This window comes from Molossus molossus, unplaced genomic scaffold, assembly GCF_014108415.1.
Source record: "Molossus molossus isolate mMolMol1 unplaced genomic scaffold, mMolMol1.p scaffold_m16_p_2, whole genome shotgun sequence".
NCBI classification, from domain to species: Eukaryota; Metazoa; Chordata; class Mammalia; order Chiroptera; family Molossidae; genus Molossus; species Molossus molossus.
This window is the reverse complement of record NW_023425355.1, coordinates 2,573,670-2,589,731: the sequence shown is the minus strand read 5'-3', so window position 1 is coordinate 2,589,731 and position 16,062 is coordinate 2,573,670. Positions and strand designations below refer to the sequence as shown.

The window sequence follows — 16,062 nt, the reverse complement described above, 5'->3', positions numbered from 1 at the left end:
ATTGTTCTAGTAGTCATCCAGAATCAGGATAACAAAACCCTCCTTTGACATTCAGAGTTTAATGTTAGAGTCCCTGAAGCCAAAGGGCGAAGATACCTTAATATGTACTACTCATATCCTGACCACCTTCATGATCATGTGGAATAATTTCATAAAATAGTTGCCAAATGACAGACCCCTAGAGAAAATTTTGAACTGTTGAATGTTCAACTTATCTGCAAAGTAGTGGCTACAGGTCAGTTGTACTGAAAACTTTAGATACAGTGATTGCTAGGTGTGAATTTGTCCTTGAGGCTTAGTAGATATTTCCTTGAAATTTCATTTGTATGACATGAATTTAGGGCTGGATTTAGCTTGAAGGTACATTTTTGCTTTTATTTCTTCAGTGTTTACTTGTGTACTCTATACTCTGAAAACCTGTACAGGCATAGCAAGGGGTATTGCAAGCTTCATCATAAAATCTGTTGGCGGCCTTCTCAGCTTAGTTTGCTCTCTTCTTAATGGTTAGTCTGTCCATATGCGCATCAGCCGAGAATAAATTCAGATGACTAATACTTGTACCGGTTTTTGTTTTTACAGGTGATGAAAAACCAGCGGGTACAATTAATGCGTCAGATAAAAGAGGATGCTGAGAAGTTTAGACAGTGGAAGCAACAAAAAGACAAAGAAGTGATCCAATTAAAAGAACGGGTAAGTGCCAGAGGGAGGTGAAGGGGGACAGGTGGAGGTGGGCAAAGCGGGGCCGGGGGGCAGGGAGAAGGACATTTGTAATAGTGTCAACAGTAAAAATAAAGGAAAGAAAAAAACGGGTAAGTAACTACACTCCTCAAAGGTACTAAACTCTTCTCTGGGCCAACTAACATTAAATCATTTTTTCAAATAACTGGTGTTTCCAAAAATGTGCCACATCCATGCATTTAACAGCTATTTATTAAATGTCTGCTCTGTACAAGGTAGTATCCACTAGATACCATGGGAAAGAGAAAGATGAGTGGTATATGAACTCTGCCTTTGAAGAATGCCTTGTGTAAGGGGAAGGGGGACATGAACATGGTGTTCTCCAGTATAAGGAATGAGGAGAGATCTGTGCTTTGCAAATGATCTGAAACACCAAAGTCATTAACACATTGTTGAACACTCACGAGTTAACTCGTAAAGAAGTTTCTCGGTCTGTTGATATTGATGGGACAAACGAAAAAAATCACATTGGAGGGATTACTGGTCAACGGACCCTTTGGTTGAAGCTCCAATATTTCCTAAAACTATGAGCAGAATGAGGTTCGAGCAAATTCTTACATTTTTCCATCTTAGTGATAATTCACAAAATACATCTAATGAAGACAGACTGTATAAAATTAGGCCTCTTTTGGATTACTTTCTTCCAAAATTTCAGTCTTTATATGTACCTAAGCAGGAATTATCCCTAGATGAAAGCACAACGAAACCAGATACATTTGCAAAACATGTTGCGTACCATTCCACGTAGGTGATTGCTGTACAGTACGCCACACCAAAAAAATTACTAAAATATATAATATGTATAAAATATATGTAGCAGATATGTACAAAGTTTTATTTAAATTTATTATGTATAAATAAAGTATACTGAAGTTTATTTAGGTTGTTTCACTTTCATACGCAATTACGAAAAAATAACCAGTTACATGAGATAACTTCTGTGTAAAATTGCCGGTCAACAATGTGTCAGTTAGAGAGGCCAGATAGGTGCCCAGGCCTTGAATAATAGGGAGATTTGAATGGAAGTAAATGCAGGTGTTCCAGAGAGACAGACCGGCAAGACATGACCACTGTGTAGGCATATTCAGGGAATGGCTAATGGTCCAGGTGAGAGGAAGGGTAGTAGTGGATAATTCCATGGGAAAGACAAGGCAAAGCTGGATTGTTAAAGATCCAAGAAGTTAGAACTTGATTTTATTAGTGGAGGAAATATTTTTAAGGCTTTTGAGAAACAAATTAATATAAGCAAAGTACTGCTTTAGAAAACTATGTTCGAGACTAATGTATAGAACAAACCTGAAGTATTGAGAAACCGGAGGCCGGAACACAAGTTAGGAAGACATTGTATCATCCAGAAGGATAGTAAGGGCCTGACTTAGAGTAGTAACTGCCTTCTTGGAAAGGACATGGATTTGGAGACATTTTTAGAATTGGCCAGAAAGTGATATGTTGGGTCAAGAAATAAGAAGTACTTTCAGAAGGGTAGCATGAGGAGCTTTGTGGATTCTACTCAGTTAAAAAAGCACAACAGATAAAATTTATAAAAACAATCATTAAAAATCTCTGGAAATTGTCCCAAGGGCATATAGCAAATAATTAATTATTCAAGGAGCTCTACTAAATCTCAGTAAGAACAGCAAGAGTCTGTAGCATCTGAGCCACAACCAATTCCCTCCCCTTACCTCCAGCTTTGGCTCTATGGCTATGGTGTGTTCTGTTCCATCCCCTTCAGCTTTATTACTGAAGCTCCGTTTCAGGCAAGAGCAGCCAAGAGGTCTGTGTGTCCTTCCACCTAGCCCCCATGCATAGGGTGCATGGAATAGAGCCAAGAATACTAGAGCCTCATTGTCCCAGACTATCTAACCATAGGATGTAGGTTCCATGTCAGGAGAGGCAAGCCAAGAAAAATAGGGTTTACTGCCCCAGCCCAGCATCTTACTCAGAACAGAAATGTTCCTCCAAAACGTAGGCTGCTGTCCCTCCCCCAGGTCCTGAGCTATGGTGCATAGGTTCTGCCCAGGGGGACAGGCAGGCCATAGGAACAACCATAGGGATACTGCCTTCCATAAGGGGACTGATTTTATTCGGGGCAAGAGTTTGGAGAAGTTAAAACCTCAAGGTGCTATCAACCAAGAATCTTATAGACAGCAGTTTTCTTTCAAAAACGAAGGCAAAATAAAAACATTCCCAGATAAACAAAAGCTAAGTAAAGTTGGTTTTAGCAGATCTGCATTACAAGAAATACTAAAAGAACTTCATACTGAAGCAAGTGATACTGACAGTAATTTGAACCTGCATGCGTGCACGCACACACACACACACACACACACACAGTGACAATAAAGTATTCTGTAGGTAATTTTAAAAGAGTATAATTGTGTATTCTTCTGAACTGATTTGAAAAGCAGTTGTATAAAATAATACGTATGTAATTGTATTGGTGGACCTATAATATATAGAAATGTAGTATATTTGATAATAACAGCATAAAGGTGGTGGCTGGAAGCAAAGCTGTGTGTGAGTAAAGAAATGACATCAGACAGTAGCGTGAATTTACAGGAAGCAGTGAGGAGAAACATGGTAAATAACAAGTTCTATAAACATGTATTTGCTTTCTTTTAGCTCAGCTTATTTAAAGGACATAAACTATATAGAGTAATAATTATAATAATTTACTTTTGGGTTATATATTGATGGAATGTGCATAACAATAATAGCACAAAAGGAAGAGAGAACAGCTATACAGGAATATCATTTCTATATCTCACTGGAATTAAGTTAATATACATCTGAAGTACATTCTGATGAGATGTTTATTATAAGCACTAGAGTAATCACTAAGAATATAACTCAAAAATATAATGAAATAATCATTAAAGTAATTAATATGCTATACTACAAAATATTCATATTCACTTAATGTAAAAGAGAGCAGTAAAGGAAGAATGAAGGGACAAAAAATAAAAGATAGAAAACAAAAAGTAAACTCAAAAACATAAATCCAGTCATATCAATGATAACATAATTTGACATAATTAAACGATCTCATCAAAAGACAGAGATGGTCAGACTGAATAAAAAACCAAGATCTATAACAAGACATGCTGTCTACAGAAGACATATAATGGATTCTGTTGTGGTTCCTTTATAATGGGAAGAAGGGAATGAACACAGAGCACAAGACACACAGAAGACAAGACACACACAGACAGTATACCTTGTACTTGTCTTCTGTGTGTCTTGTGTTCTGTGTTCATTCCCTTCTTCCCATTATAAAGGAACCGCAGCAGATTCAAAGATATAAATACGTTTGAAAGTTAAAGGATAGAAAATGATCTACCATTCAAACATCAACCATAAAAATGCTGAAGTGGTTATACAGACGAAATACACGTTGGAACACAAATTGTTACTAGAAATAAAAAGGAACATTTCATAATGATAAAAGAGTCAATCCATCAGAAATATATAACAATCATAAAAATATACCCCTAGCAATAGAGCCCCCAAGACACAAAGCGAACACTGACAGAAATGAAGGGCGAAATAGACAAATGAAAAATATTTGGACATTTCAATACCCCACTTTCAATAATAGAACAACTAGGCACAAGATCAGCAAGGATATAAAAGACTTCAACAATATTATAAACTAACTAGACCTAACAGACATCTGCAGAATACTCCAGCCAACAACAGCAGGGTATATATTCTTCTCAAGTGCGCATGGAACGTCCTCCAGGATAGGCCATATGTTAGACCATAAAACATGCATCAATAAATGTAAAAGGATTGAAATAATACAAAGTATGTTTTCCAACAAATTTAGGAAATTCATAAATCGGAGGAAATTAAACAATACACTCCTAATTAAATAATGGGTCAAAAAAGAAATCACAAGAAAAATTTGAGATGAAATAAACACAAATACAGCATACCAAAGCTTAGGGGATGCAGCTAAAAGTTGCGTAGAGGGAAATTTATAGTTGTAAATGCCCATATTAAAAATAAATATCTCAAATCAGTAAACTTAGCCTTCTACTTTAAGACACTGAAAAAAGGAAATGTAAACTAAACAAAAGCTAGTAGGTGGAAAGAAATATTAAAGTTAGAGTGGAAATGAATGAAATAGAGAAAATCAATGAAACCAAAAATTGGTCCTTTGAAATGATCAACAAATACTGACAAACTTTTATGTCTGCTTTATAAAAAGAGAGATTTGAATTAGTAAAATTAGAAGTGAAAGAGGGACCATCACTACTAATCTTTTAGAAGTAAAGGATTATAAGGTAATATTATGAACAACCGTATGCCAACAAATTAGAAAGCCTAGATGAAATGGAAAAATTCTTGGAAAGATGAAAACTACTGAAACTGACTGAAGAAGAAATAGAAAATCTGCTCTGGCCAGTTTGGCTCAGCGGTTAGAGCGTCAGCCTGCGGTCCAGAGAGACCCGGGTTCGGTTCCCGCTAAGGGCGCGTACCTCGGTTGCAGTTTGTCCCTGGCCCTGGTTGGTCGTGCGGGTGGCAGCCACTCAATGTGTCCCTTTCCCATCGATGTTTCTCTCGCTCTTCCTCTCTCTCCCTCCCACTCTATCTGAGCAAAAAAATGGAAAAATGTCCTCGAGTGAGGATAAAAAAAAAAGAAAAAAGAAATAGAACATCTTTACAGACCTCCACAAGAGATTAAGTTAGTAGTTTAAAACTTCCCAGAAAGAAAAGCGCCGGTGCAGAGGGCTTTACTAGTGAGTTCTATCAGACAGTTAAAGAAGAAATAATACCAAATTTTCAGAAACTGTTCCAAAACCCAGAGGGAACATTACCCAACCTATTATATGAGACCAGTATTTTTCTGATACCAAAACCATATAAAGACATCCTAAGAAAACCACAGACCAATATTTCATGAATATAGATGTGAAAATCTTCAACATAAAACTAACAAACTGAATCCAGCAACATATAGAAAGAATGATACACCATGACCAAGTAAAGTCTAAAATAATGCAAGGCTTTACCATCTGAAAATCAATTAATGCAATACATCATATTATTAGAATAAAGGATCATCTCAGTAGACACAGAAAAGGCATTTGACAAAATCTAACGTCCTTTCATGATTAAAACACTCAAAAAACAAGGAGTAGGAAGGAACTTCCTCAACCTAATGAAAGGGCATTTATGAAAACCCTGCAACTAAGCATCATACTTAATGGTGAAAGACAGAATACTTTCACTCTAAGATCAGGAGCAAGACAAGGATATCTGCTCTTGCCATTTCTATTCAGCATTGTCCTGGAGGTTCTAGCCAGGGCACTTAGGCAAGAAAAATGTATAAAGAGCATACAGATTGGAAAAGAAGAAGCAAAGTTTTCTTCATTAGCAGATGACAGTATCTTGTATGTGGAAAATCTAAAAAAAACTATTAGAACTAATACACGAGTTCAGCACACTTGCAGGATATAAGTTCCATATATGAAAATCAGTTGTTTTCTATACACTAGCAACTAACAATTTAAAAATGAAATTAAGAAAACAATTCCACTTATAATAGCAGCAATAAGAATGAAATACTTGGGAATAAACCTAACAAAACAGTTGTAAGACTTAGACGCTAACAGCTATGAAACATTGTTGAATTAAATAAAGATCTAAATAAATGGAAAGATAACCCATGTTCTTAAGGCAGAATACTCCTCAGATTGAGTATAGCTTCAACACAATTTCAATAAAAATTCCATCTGCCTTATTTGCAGAAATTCACATGCTGATCCTAAAATTCATATGGAAATGCAAAGTGAGCTAGAATAGTCATAAAAATTTTGAAAGAGAAGAATAAATTTGGAGATGTCCCATCTATCACCCTTCTTTGCTATGTTGAGAACACTTAAGGTATACTCTCTTAGCAAAATTTTAAGTATACAGGACAGTATTATTAACTGGGTATATTATTATTATTATTCACTATGCTATACATAGATCCCCAGAACTTGTTCATCTTATAACTGAAAATTTATGCTTTGACTAACCTTTTCCCCATCCCCTAGTCCCTGGTACCACTGTTCTCCTCTTTGGTTCTATGAGTTGGATGTTTAGATACCACATAGGGCATCATACAGTATTTGTCTTTCTAAGCCTGGTTTATTTCACTTACCATAATAACTTCCAGGTTCATCCATGTTGTTGCAAATGGCAGGATTTCCTTCTTGTTTATGGCTGAATAATATTCCATTGTGTGTATATACCACATTTTCATTAATACTCATCTTTTCATATGTTGGTTATTGTGAATAATGCTGCAATGAATATGGGAATACAGATATCTCTTCAAGATACTGATTTCATTTCCTTTGGGTATATACCCAATAGTGGGATCACCAGATTTCATGGTAGTTTTACATTATAAGGTTTTCTTTTAGCTAGCTGAATAGGAATGAAAAGTCTGGCTTATTTCTTCTCAGGATCGAAAGAGACAATATGAGCTGATCAAACTCGAAAGAAACTTCCAGAAACAGTCTAATGTGCTTAGACGTAAAACTGAGGAGGTAAGAAAATTCCATCTGCTAGGTCAAGTGTATTGTTTAGATGCTGGCAAAGTAGTATCCCTTAAATGAGCCAGTATCCTGAGACACCAGGGATGCCAATCTTTTTTTTTTTCCCCCAATCCTCACCCAAGGGTATGGTTTTATTGATTTGAGAGAGAAAGAGAAACATCCATCACTCGCCTCCCATACGCACCCCAACTGGGGATCCAACCCACAACCCTTGGTGTACAGGTCAACGCTCCAACCAAGTGAGCCACCCAGCCAGGGCAAGGGTGCCAGTCTTGACCAGCAAGTCCTAATCTTGATCCCTGTTTATGTGTCCTGCACCATGAGCAGATGATAACCTGATGAAATGGTACTATTCAAATAAGGGTTTTTTTCTCATTGGGCTTGCTTCTTTCTTTAAAAAAATCACCAAATAATATTGATACGTGACATTTCCAGACACTTTCAAGCCTGCGGTACTTCCTTGACTGTTGGCCAGTGTCTGCTTTAGAGCCTAGAGGAGTGCACATTTGACATGGAGACTTAAAAGCTTGGTTCCTATAGGAACTCAGACCACAGAATGTTTTATTTTTCTTTATTAACATGCTGGAAATTGAAATGTTCTTTTTATCCTTCAACTCAACATTACTGTGAGCCATTTCTATTTAGGCAGCAGCTGCCAACAAGAGGCTCAAGGATGCTCTCCAGAAACAACGGGAGGTCACAGATAAGCGGAAGGAGACGCAGAGCCGTGAAATGGAAGGCACTGCAGCCCGGGTGAAGGTATGGACAGCTTGAACGGCCATTTCTCTTTTGTATATTTGGGATAGGAGAACGAGGGAAATAGCTTTCTTTTCCTGTAGGAGTAAACTGCAAAATCTGAAGGTCTGCCTGAAAGCCTTATTTCCTAAAGGTAAGAATATGTGAATGGTTGTTAAAGGTCAAGAGTAGAGAATCCTTTCTGTCCCTTTCTATCAGTGTTTTTATTGATTTCAGAGAGAGGAGGGGAGAGGGTGAAAGAGAAACATCGATTGGCTGCGTCCCTCATGCCCTCTACTAGAAATCAAGCCCCCAACCTGGGCATGTGCCCCAACCAGGCATCAAACTAGTGACCTCTTGGTACATGGGACAACACTCAAACACTGAGCCACACCGGCCAGCCCCTTTTGAGGTTCAGTTAATTTTTTGGCAGTTCTATTGAGAAATAATTGACCTACAATAAATTGTACTTTTCTTTTGTTGATTTTTTCTTTTTTTTTTTTAGTTAATCTTCACCCGAGGATATTTTTCCACTGGAGTGGAAGGGAGGGGGGAGAGAGAGAGAGAAATATCAATGTGAGACACAGATCACTTGGTTGCCTCCTGCACGACCCCAACCAAGGCTAGGGATCAAACCCCTGCAACCCAGGTACATACCCTTGACCAGGAATCAAACCCACGACCCTTTGGTCTGAGGGCCAACACTTTAACCACTGAGCAAAACTAGTCAGAGCAAGTTGTACATATTTAAAGTGTACAATTTAATAAGTTTTGACACAGCTATGCAGCCATGCAATCACCACAACCAAGAAAACACCAACGTCCATCATGACTAAAACTTTGTACCCTTTGGTAATCCCTCCCTCCCCTCCCCTCCCTGGTCCTCTGTTCTACCCGCCATCTCAAGGTAACTATTCTTCTGCTCTCTGTCATTATATATTTATGTTCACTTTCTGGTATTTTATAAAAGTTGAACTATATAGTATTTTTTTCTGGCTTTCATTGAACATAATTAGCTTGAGATTCATCCATGTGGTTGTGTGTGTATCAATACTTCTTTCCTTTTTTATTGCCCAGTGGCATCCCATTCTATAGATACAGCACAGTTGTGTTTTGCTTTGTTTTTATTCTTTCACTTGTTGATAGACATGTTTCCAGTTTTTTATTATTACAAATATTATACTGAACATTCATGTACAAGTCATCATATACATAAATGTTTTTATTTCTTCGGGTAGAAAACCTAGGAGTGGAATGGCTTGTATAATACGTATATATTTTAACTTTTTTTTTTTTTTTGGTTTATAAACAATAGTAATTTATTTCTCACAGTTCTGAGGGCTGAAAAGTCCAAGGTCAAGATGCTGGCAGAGTCAGTTTCTGGTGAAGGCCTATTTCCTGGTTTATAGACAGCTATCTTCTCCCTGTGTCCTCACATGTTAGAAGAGGGTGTGTATTTTCACTTTTAAGTAACTGCCAAATTGTTTTCCAAAGTGATTGTACTATTTTACACTCCCACTAGCAATGTATGAGGGATATTGGTCCACTGTTTTCTTCTAATGTCTGATTTTGGTATCAAGATAATGCTGGCCTCTTAGAATGAGATGGGAAGTATTCCTTCCTCTTCAGATATCTGGAAGAGTTTGTGTAGAATTAATTCAGTTTCTTCCTTTAAAGTTTGGTACATTTCTGCCTGGCCAGTGGGACTCACTGGTTGAGCATCAACCCATGCACCAAGAGGTTGCCAGTTCAATCCCTAGCTGGGGATCAGGCCCACAACCTGGGCATGTGCCCTGACGAGGAATCAAACCGGCAACCTCTTGGTACATGGGTCGAGGCTCAACCACTGAGCCACACCAGCTGGGACCTATGACTATTCTTTAACTACAAATCTGTACTTCTCTATCCCTTCACCTTTTTTTCTCAGTCCCCTACCACCACGTCTGGTAACCTGAGGTCATTGACTTGAGTTCTTTCTTCTTTTCTAATATGGCATTTAGTGCTCTAATTTCCTCTTAAGTACTCTTAACGACATCCCACATTTTTTCATAGTTATGTTTTCATGTTCATTCAATTCAAAACATGTTCTAATTGCCCTGTTGATTTCTTATTTGACCCATGGGTTATTTAGAAGTGTGTTATTTAGTTTCCAAATATTGGGGGATTTTTCCAAATATCTTTCTGTTGTGATTTCTAATTTAATTCCATTGTGGTTGGAGAACATACTTTGTGTGACTTGAATCCTTTTGAATTTATTGAGACTTCTTATGGCCTAGAATATGGTCAATAATGGCTAATGTTCTATGTGTACTTGAGAAGAATGTATATAGTGCTGTTATTGCATAGTATTCTATAAATGTCAGTTACGTCTATGTGACTGATTGTGCTATTTATTTTACTGTATTCTTGCTGGTTTTTTGCCTACTTATTCTATCAGTTATTCAGAGATGGGTATTGAGATCTCCAACTAAAATTAGGGATTCGTATTTTCCTCCTTGCGGTTCTATCTGGTTTGCTTCATGTATTTTGAAGCTGTTATTAGAGGCACAAACACTTAGGATTAATTGACCCCTTCATTATTATAAAATAATCTTTTCTATCCCTGGTAATATTTGTTCTGAAATCTACTTTTTGTGCTAATAACATAGCCCTTCCAGCTTCCTTTCAACTAATGTTAGCGTGGAATATTTTTAATCCTTTTAGTTTTAACCTATTTGTGCCTTCGCTTTTTTTCATTAAAAATTTTTCATGTTGACATAATTGCATGTGTCCCCCTGCCCCTCCCTTGCCCACCTACACCCACCCCTGCCTCCCGGTCCCTTGGCCTTCACACATTATTTATTGTCCCTGCCCATGAATTATGCATTTATGTTCTTTAGCAAATCCCCCCAATTTCTTTATGCAGTCACCAGCCCCCCCTCGGGAACTAACCAGTCTGTTTCTTATATCTGTGCTTCTGGTTTCATTTTATTCGTCAGTCTATTTTGTTCATTCGATTCCATATGAGTGAAATGATGTGGTACTTGTCTTTCTCTGCCTGGCTCATTTCACTTAGCATACTACTCTCCAGGCCTCTCCATGCTGTCGCAAAGTGTAAAAGTTGTGCCTTCGCTTTTAAAGTGTGTTTTGTGTGGGCAGCATGTAATTGGGTCTCGCTTTTTAAATTCAATCTTACAGTCGGTAGGTTTTAATCTATCATCTTGCTATTTGTTTTCTATTTTCCCCATCTGTTCTTCATTCACTTTTTCTTTGCTTTTTGTCTTCTTTTGGCTCAGCTGAGTGTTTTTGTCTCCTTTGTTGGCTTATATATGATTTTGTTTCACATATTTTAGTGCTTTATTAGGAACATAAGCAAGGGTTAAGTTCTCTTGAATAATTGACTCCTTTACCATTACAAAATTATCTTTTTCTGTCCTTGGTAATATTATTTGATGTGAATTCTACATTACCTGGTATTAACATATCCACTCCAGCTTTCTTTTGATTACTCTTATCATGGTATAGCTTCTGGTGTGAAATTGTTCTCAGGATGGTTACTGTTTTCAAAACTGAATTCAGTTCATTATGTTTGCTTAAAAATATTTCATTCATCTTTAAAGATTAAGAATGGATATCTATTAATTAGAACAGACAATCAAAATATAATTCTATATCATGACTAGATGAGAACAAAGGTTAAGGAGAAAATGGAGAAGGTAAAGACAGGGTACAGAGAAATCTAGAATATCTGAAGAAAGATTTTCTGCAGAAAGTCTCTTCATTGTGACCTTTTAGGATATTGCTATTAAAGGCTCTTAGCTATTGGAATTTTTGGTGAGTGTAGGCACAGATGGAAATCTCATTTCTAGTTACTTGGACTCTGGTCCGAGGAAATTAAGTCTGGAGCTAAATCTAGCCCATGGGCCGGAGACTCCTCATCCTTAACCCAACATCACTGATTACTCTTCTAGAGTTGGCTTGGAAATGAAATTGAAGTTATGGTTAGTACTGAGGAAGCCAAACGCCATCTGAATGACCTTCTTGAAGACAGAAAGATCCTGGCTCAGGATCTGGCTCAACTCAAAGAACAAAAGGAATCTGGGGAGAATCTACCTTCTAAATTCCGGGTAAGTGCCCTTATGAAAACCTTTGATCAGTTATCAGACTGCACTCCCCAGACACCCTCATTGCTTTGGAGGGTTACTTTCCTTTGAGTACTTCACCCTCATTCCCACTATTCTTGTTTACAGAGGCGCACATTCACCCTCATTGCTTTGGAGGGTTACTTTCCTTTGAGTACCTCACCCTCATTCCCACTATTCTTGTTTACAGAGGCGCACATTCTCAGTTGCTGAACTGCATGGTCAAGTATCTGAGTCAGACGATTCCATTACAAAGCAGATTGAAAGCCTAGAGACTGAAATGGAACTCAGGTAATGGGACTCTCTCTACGGCATTATAAAAATGTATTCCTGGAATCAAAAGAGAACCTATTAGTCTAATGATTCAAAAGCTTTGTGATGGTGGAGAAATAGGAGACAGTAGCAATTTTTTTTAATGTACATGTCACTAGACACATTAGATACATTTTCTCATCCGGTCCCTCCCTATGAGGTATGCCTTATGAGGTGTGTATTCTTCTCACTTTAGAGATCCAAACTGAAGTTCACAGATCTTAACCTATTTGGTATAGGTCATGTACAGCTGGGATTCAGAACCTAGTCTGTCGAAGTCCAAAGCCCATGCTCTCTATGCTGCCCCACAATTTTTGATGCAGTATTATCTCTGAAGTATGGAACTAACTAAAACCAAAACTTGAGAGGAACCCAAGAAATGGTATCAGAAGAGCAACAACATAGAAGGAGAACTTTAGAGATCAACAGCAAAGTAGATAGACTAGAAAGTATAGGTAAAGTGGTTATGAGCATTAAATGATGCTAGTAAGTAAAGTACATAACACAGTAGTTGGCATAATAGAAGTGCTCAGTGAACATTCTTCTCTTTCTCCCTTCCTGGCTGTAAGACCAAAAATTATGCTACACAGCCTCTCTAATCACTGCTGTCTTTTAAGTATCTGGGAACTCAAGAGGGATCAGAAGTTATACTGAGATTGTATAGTTTCTTAGGATAATAGAATTCGATTGCCCAGAAGACCTTGGAGGTCAGTTACTTTGTTTTTAGCATCACACACTAGCTGTTTATCTTTGGCTACACTTGGCATTTGAGTTTCTACTTTGTGCTGCACTGTGTAGAACAAATAGATGGCATCGCCCTTGCTCTCAAGTGGAAATAGTATGATGGGTTGGAATCATTTGTTAAAATTTCAGGAATGTTGTAAGCCATTGATAGCTTACAGCTGGTTATGGTGAGAGGCTTTACACCACAGAAACTAGCAAAAGCTACAAATCAGGTCTGGTTTTTTTAAGTGCTGGGTGTTAAACATTTACCTGCATACCATTGCGCATAAGTAAATGATTACTTCAATGTAGGGCAGGTGCCAAGTAGAGGGCAACCAGACAGAGGTGAGCTTAATTAAGAGAATTTTCCTAAAGTTGATGACACAAACTAAATTTCGAAATAGCAAGGGACATGAATTGTTAGAGACGACAGGAAAAAAGCATATGATAGTAACTCTGAAGTGTTCTGGCCCACCTCTTCCAAGAAGCCTTCCCTAATTCTTCATCTTTCACAATTCTCCCTCTTGTCTCAACTCCTTTGGAACTTACAGTACTCAGTCATGTGATACAGGTGACATGTTATCTTTACATTTACTAACTGTTTTTTGTGGGGGTTTTTTTGTTTGTTTTTTTAATCCTCACCCGAGGACATTTTTGCATGTATCTTTAGATAGAGTGAGAGAAAGAGAGAAACATCGATGTGAGCAAGACACATTGAGTGGTTGCCACCCACACACCCCCACCCGGGGCCGGGGAGAAAGTGCAACCGAGGTACATGCCCTTAGCAGGAACCGAACTCAGGACTCCCCAGTCCGTGGGCCGACACTCTAACCACCGAGCCAAACCAGCCAGGGCCATTTACTAACTGTTTTACATGTATTAGTCTTGTTGATCTAGAAAGATTGTATGCTTGCTGAAGAATAGGACTACATATTAGACCAGCGTTGTCAAAATATTGGTCTACAAACCCCTGAGAGTCTCTGAGACCCTTTCAGGGAGACTGATCAAAACTATTTTCATAATAGTATTAAGATGTTATTTGGCATGATCATGCAAAAGAACAGTGGGCAAAACGCTCACAGTTTAGCTTGAATAAAGGCAGTTCTGCCAACGTGTAGCGGTGGTCACTGTAGACCTCGCCAGGGCACACTCACGGAGGTAAAAGGCGATCCTCACTTGAGAATGGCCTTGATAAGGCCGCGAACATTGTTCCTTGGTGAAGTCTGCACCCTCGAGTTCAGCACCGTCTCGTAGGTGAGAGGGAGCGGGCAGCACCCCGCGTGGGCGCCGCCTGCGAGGGCGGTGTCTGGAGGCCGGGGCCGACGCCTGTTGGAGGGTGAGCGCAGCAGGCCGTGTGCTTGGAGCTTCCTTTCTTCTTGAAACGATGACTGACAGACAGGCTGGACTCATTCAGGCCGGGGTACCCGGCAAACATTTCCTCGAAAATGAGCAGAGTGAGCCTGTCGCTTCAAGGAACACAGCTGACAGTATTTGTCACCAAAGATAAAAAGTGAACTTTCAAGTGGCAATCAGACTTTTGGAGAGCTTGTTTCTGCCACTGTGAGCTTGCCAGTTTTTCCTAACTTTTCTGATGAGACCAGTAGTGATATTAACAATCGTGATTTTTTTATACTGTGTAATGAAATCTGAACATTCAGAGGCTTTGCCTGACTCAACGTTGTCCAAATGACATGTTACAGAATCATGTATAGGTAAAAGATCTATTCAGATTTCGAGGTAGACCAATGGATTTGCATGTCAAGGAGTACGCAATGTTTGTTAATAATAGTTTCAGATGTTACTTTTCAACTAACAGTGATACCTCGGTTCTCGAACGCCTTGGTATTCGACCAAATCGGTATTCGACCAGGAGATTCGAGAAACTTTTGTCTCGGAATCCGAACAAATATTTGGAACTCGAACTTCCGAGATGAGCCGAGTTGAGCCGAATGGCGTTCATTCGGCCCAGCGCGCCTTGCTCGCGTCATCAGTGTGAGTGCAGAGAGAGAGTCACGCTTTGTGGAGAGAGTCACGCTTTACACTGAATGTAACCCTTAGACATACTGTACACTTTTATTTCTTGTTGAGACTTATGTTTTTCTACATATTATATACAAATTAGGCCAGTAAATAGGCATTTTCTGGGTCTTGGAACGAATTAATCCAGTTTCCATTATTTCCTATTGGGTTTCATTGCTTCGGTTCTCGAACAATTTGGTTCTCGACCGTCCTCCTGGAACGAATTATGTTCGAGAACCGAGGTATCACTGAACTTTTAAGGAGCTACCACTTGTAGGGTTTTGGGGTAGTCTCAAAGAAGAATAGCCACAATTACCCTAAAAGGTTATTAAAATGCTCCTCCCTTGTCCAACTACATGTCTGTGTGAGGCCAGATTGTGTTCATTTACGTCAACAAAGATCGGATGCAGAGGAGGAGATGTGTGTGAATCTCAGTGTCTTCTACTAAGCCAGATATCACAGAGCTTTGTGCAAGTCAGAAACAACTGCTCTTCTCCCAGAATTCTTTCTTGTTTTGGAAAATTTTTCTTTTTCATAAAATATATCACTGTATAATAGATTATTATTTTTAAGTGAATTAATAAATATTTACTATTTCTTAGGCTTGCTTTCTAATACTGTAAGTATCTATAGATATAACGTACATGAATGGAATTTGCTAGATCCTCACTAATTTTTAAGAGTGTAAAGGGGTCCTGGGAGCCAAAATGGAGAACTGCTGCATTAGGTTATTTTGGTCCCCATTCTCTTTATAGTACCTTTCATAGCACTGCATGTTCTGCATGTGCTGGTGTGCTCCCTCTCATTGGTCACACAGCAAGTTTGAAAAGGAAGCTATTAATGATACTAAAATATTGTGT

At 38.5% G+C, this 16,062-nt stretch overlaps 1 protein-coding gene across 5 annotated transcripts in view; it reads left to right on the top strand.

The window, feature by feature from the left end:
* KIF4A (kinesin family member 4A) overlaps positions 1–16,062 on the top strand; it is a 100,632-nt gene that overhangs the window by 69,274 nt on the left and 15,296 nt on the right. For all 5 annotated transcript variants that reach the window (XM_036270686.1, XM_036270683.1, XM_036270682.1 and 2 more), the window contains 5 exons: positions 580–690; positions 7,200–7,283; positions 7,938–8,051; positions 11,978–12,133; positions 12,339–12,439. In XM_036270686.1, the coding sequence (XP_036126579.1) occupies positions 580–690; positions 7,200–7,283; positions 7,938–8,051; positions 11,978–12,133; positions 12,339–12,439 (566 nt within the window). The remainder of the gene's footprint in view (positions 1–579; positions 691–7,199; positions 7,284–7,937; positions 8,052–11,977; positions 12,134–12,338; positions 12,440–16,062) is intronic.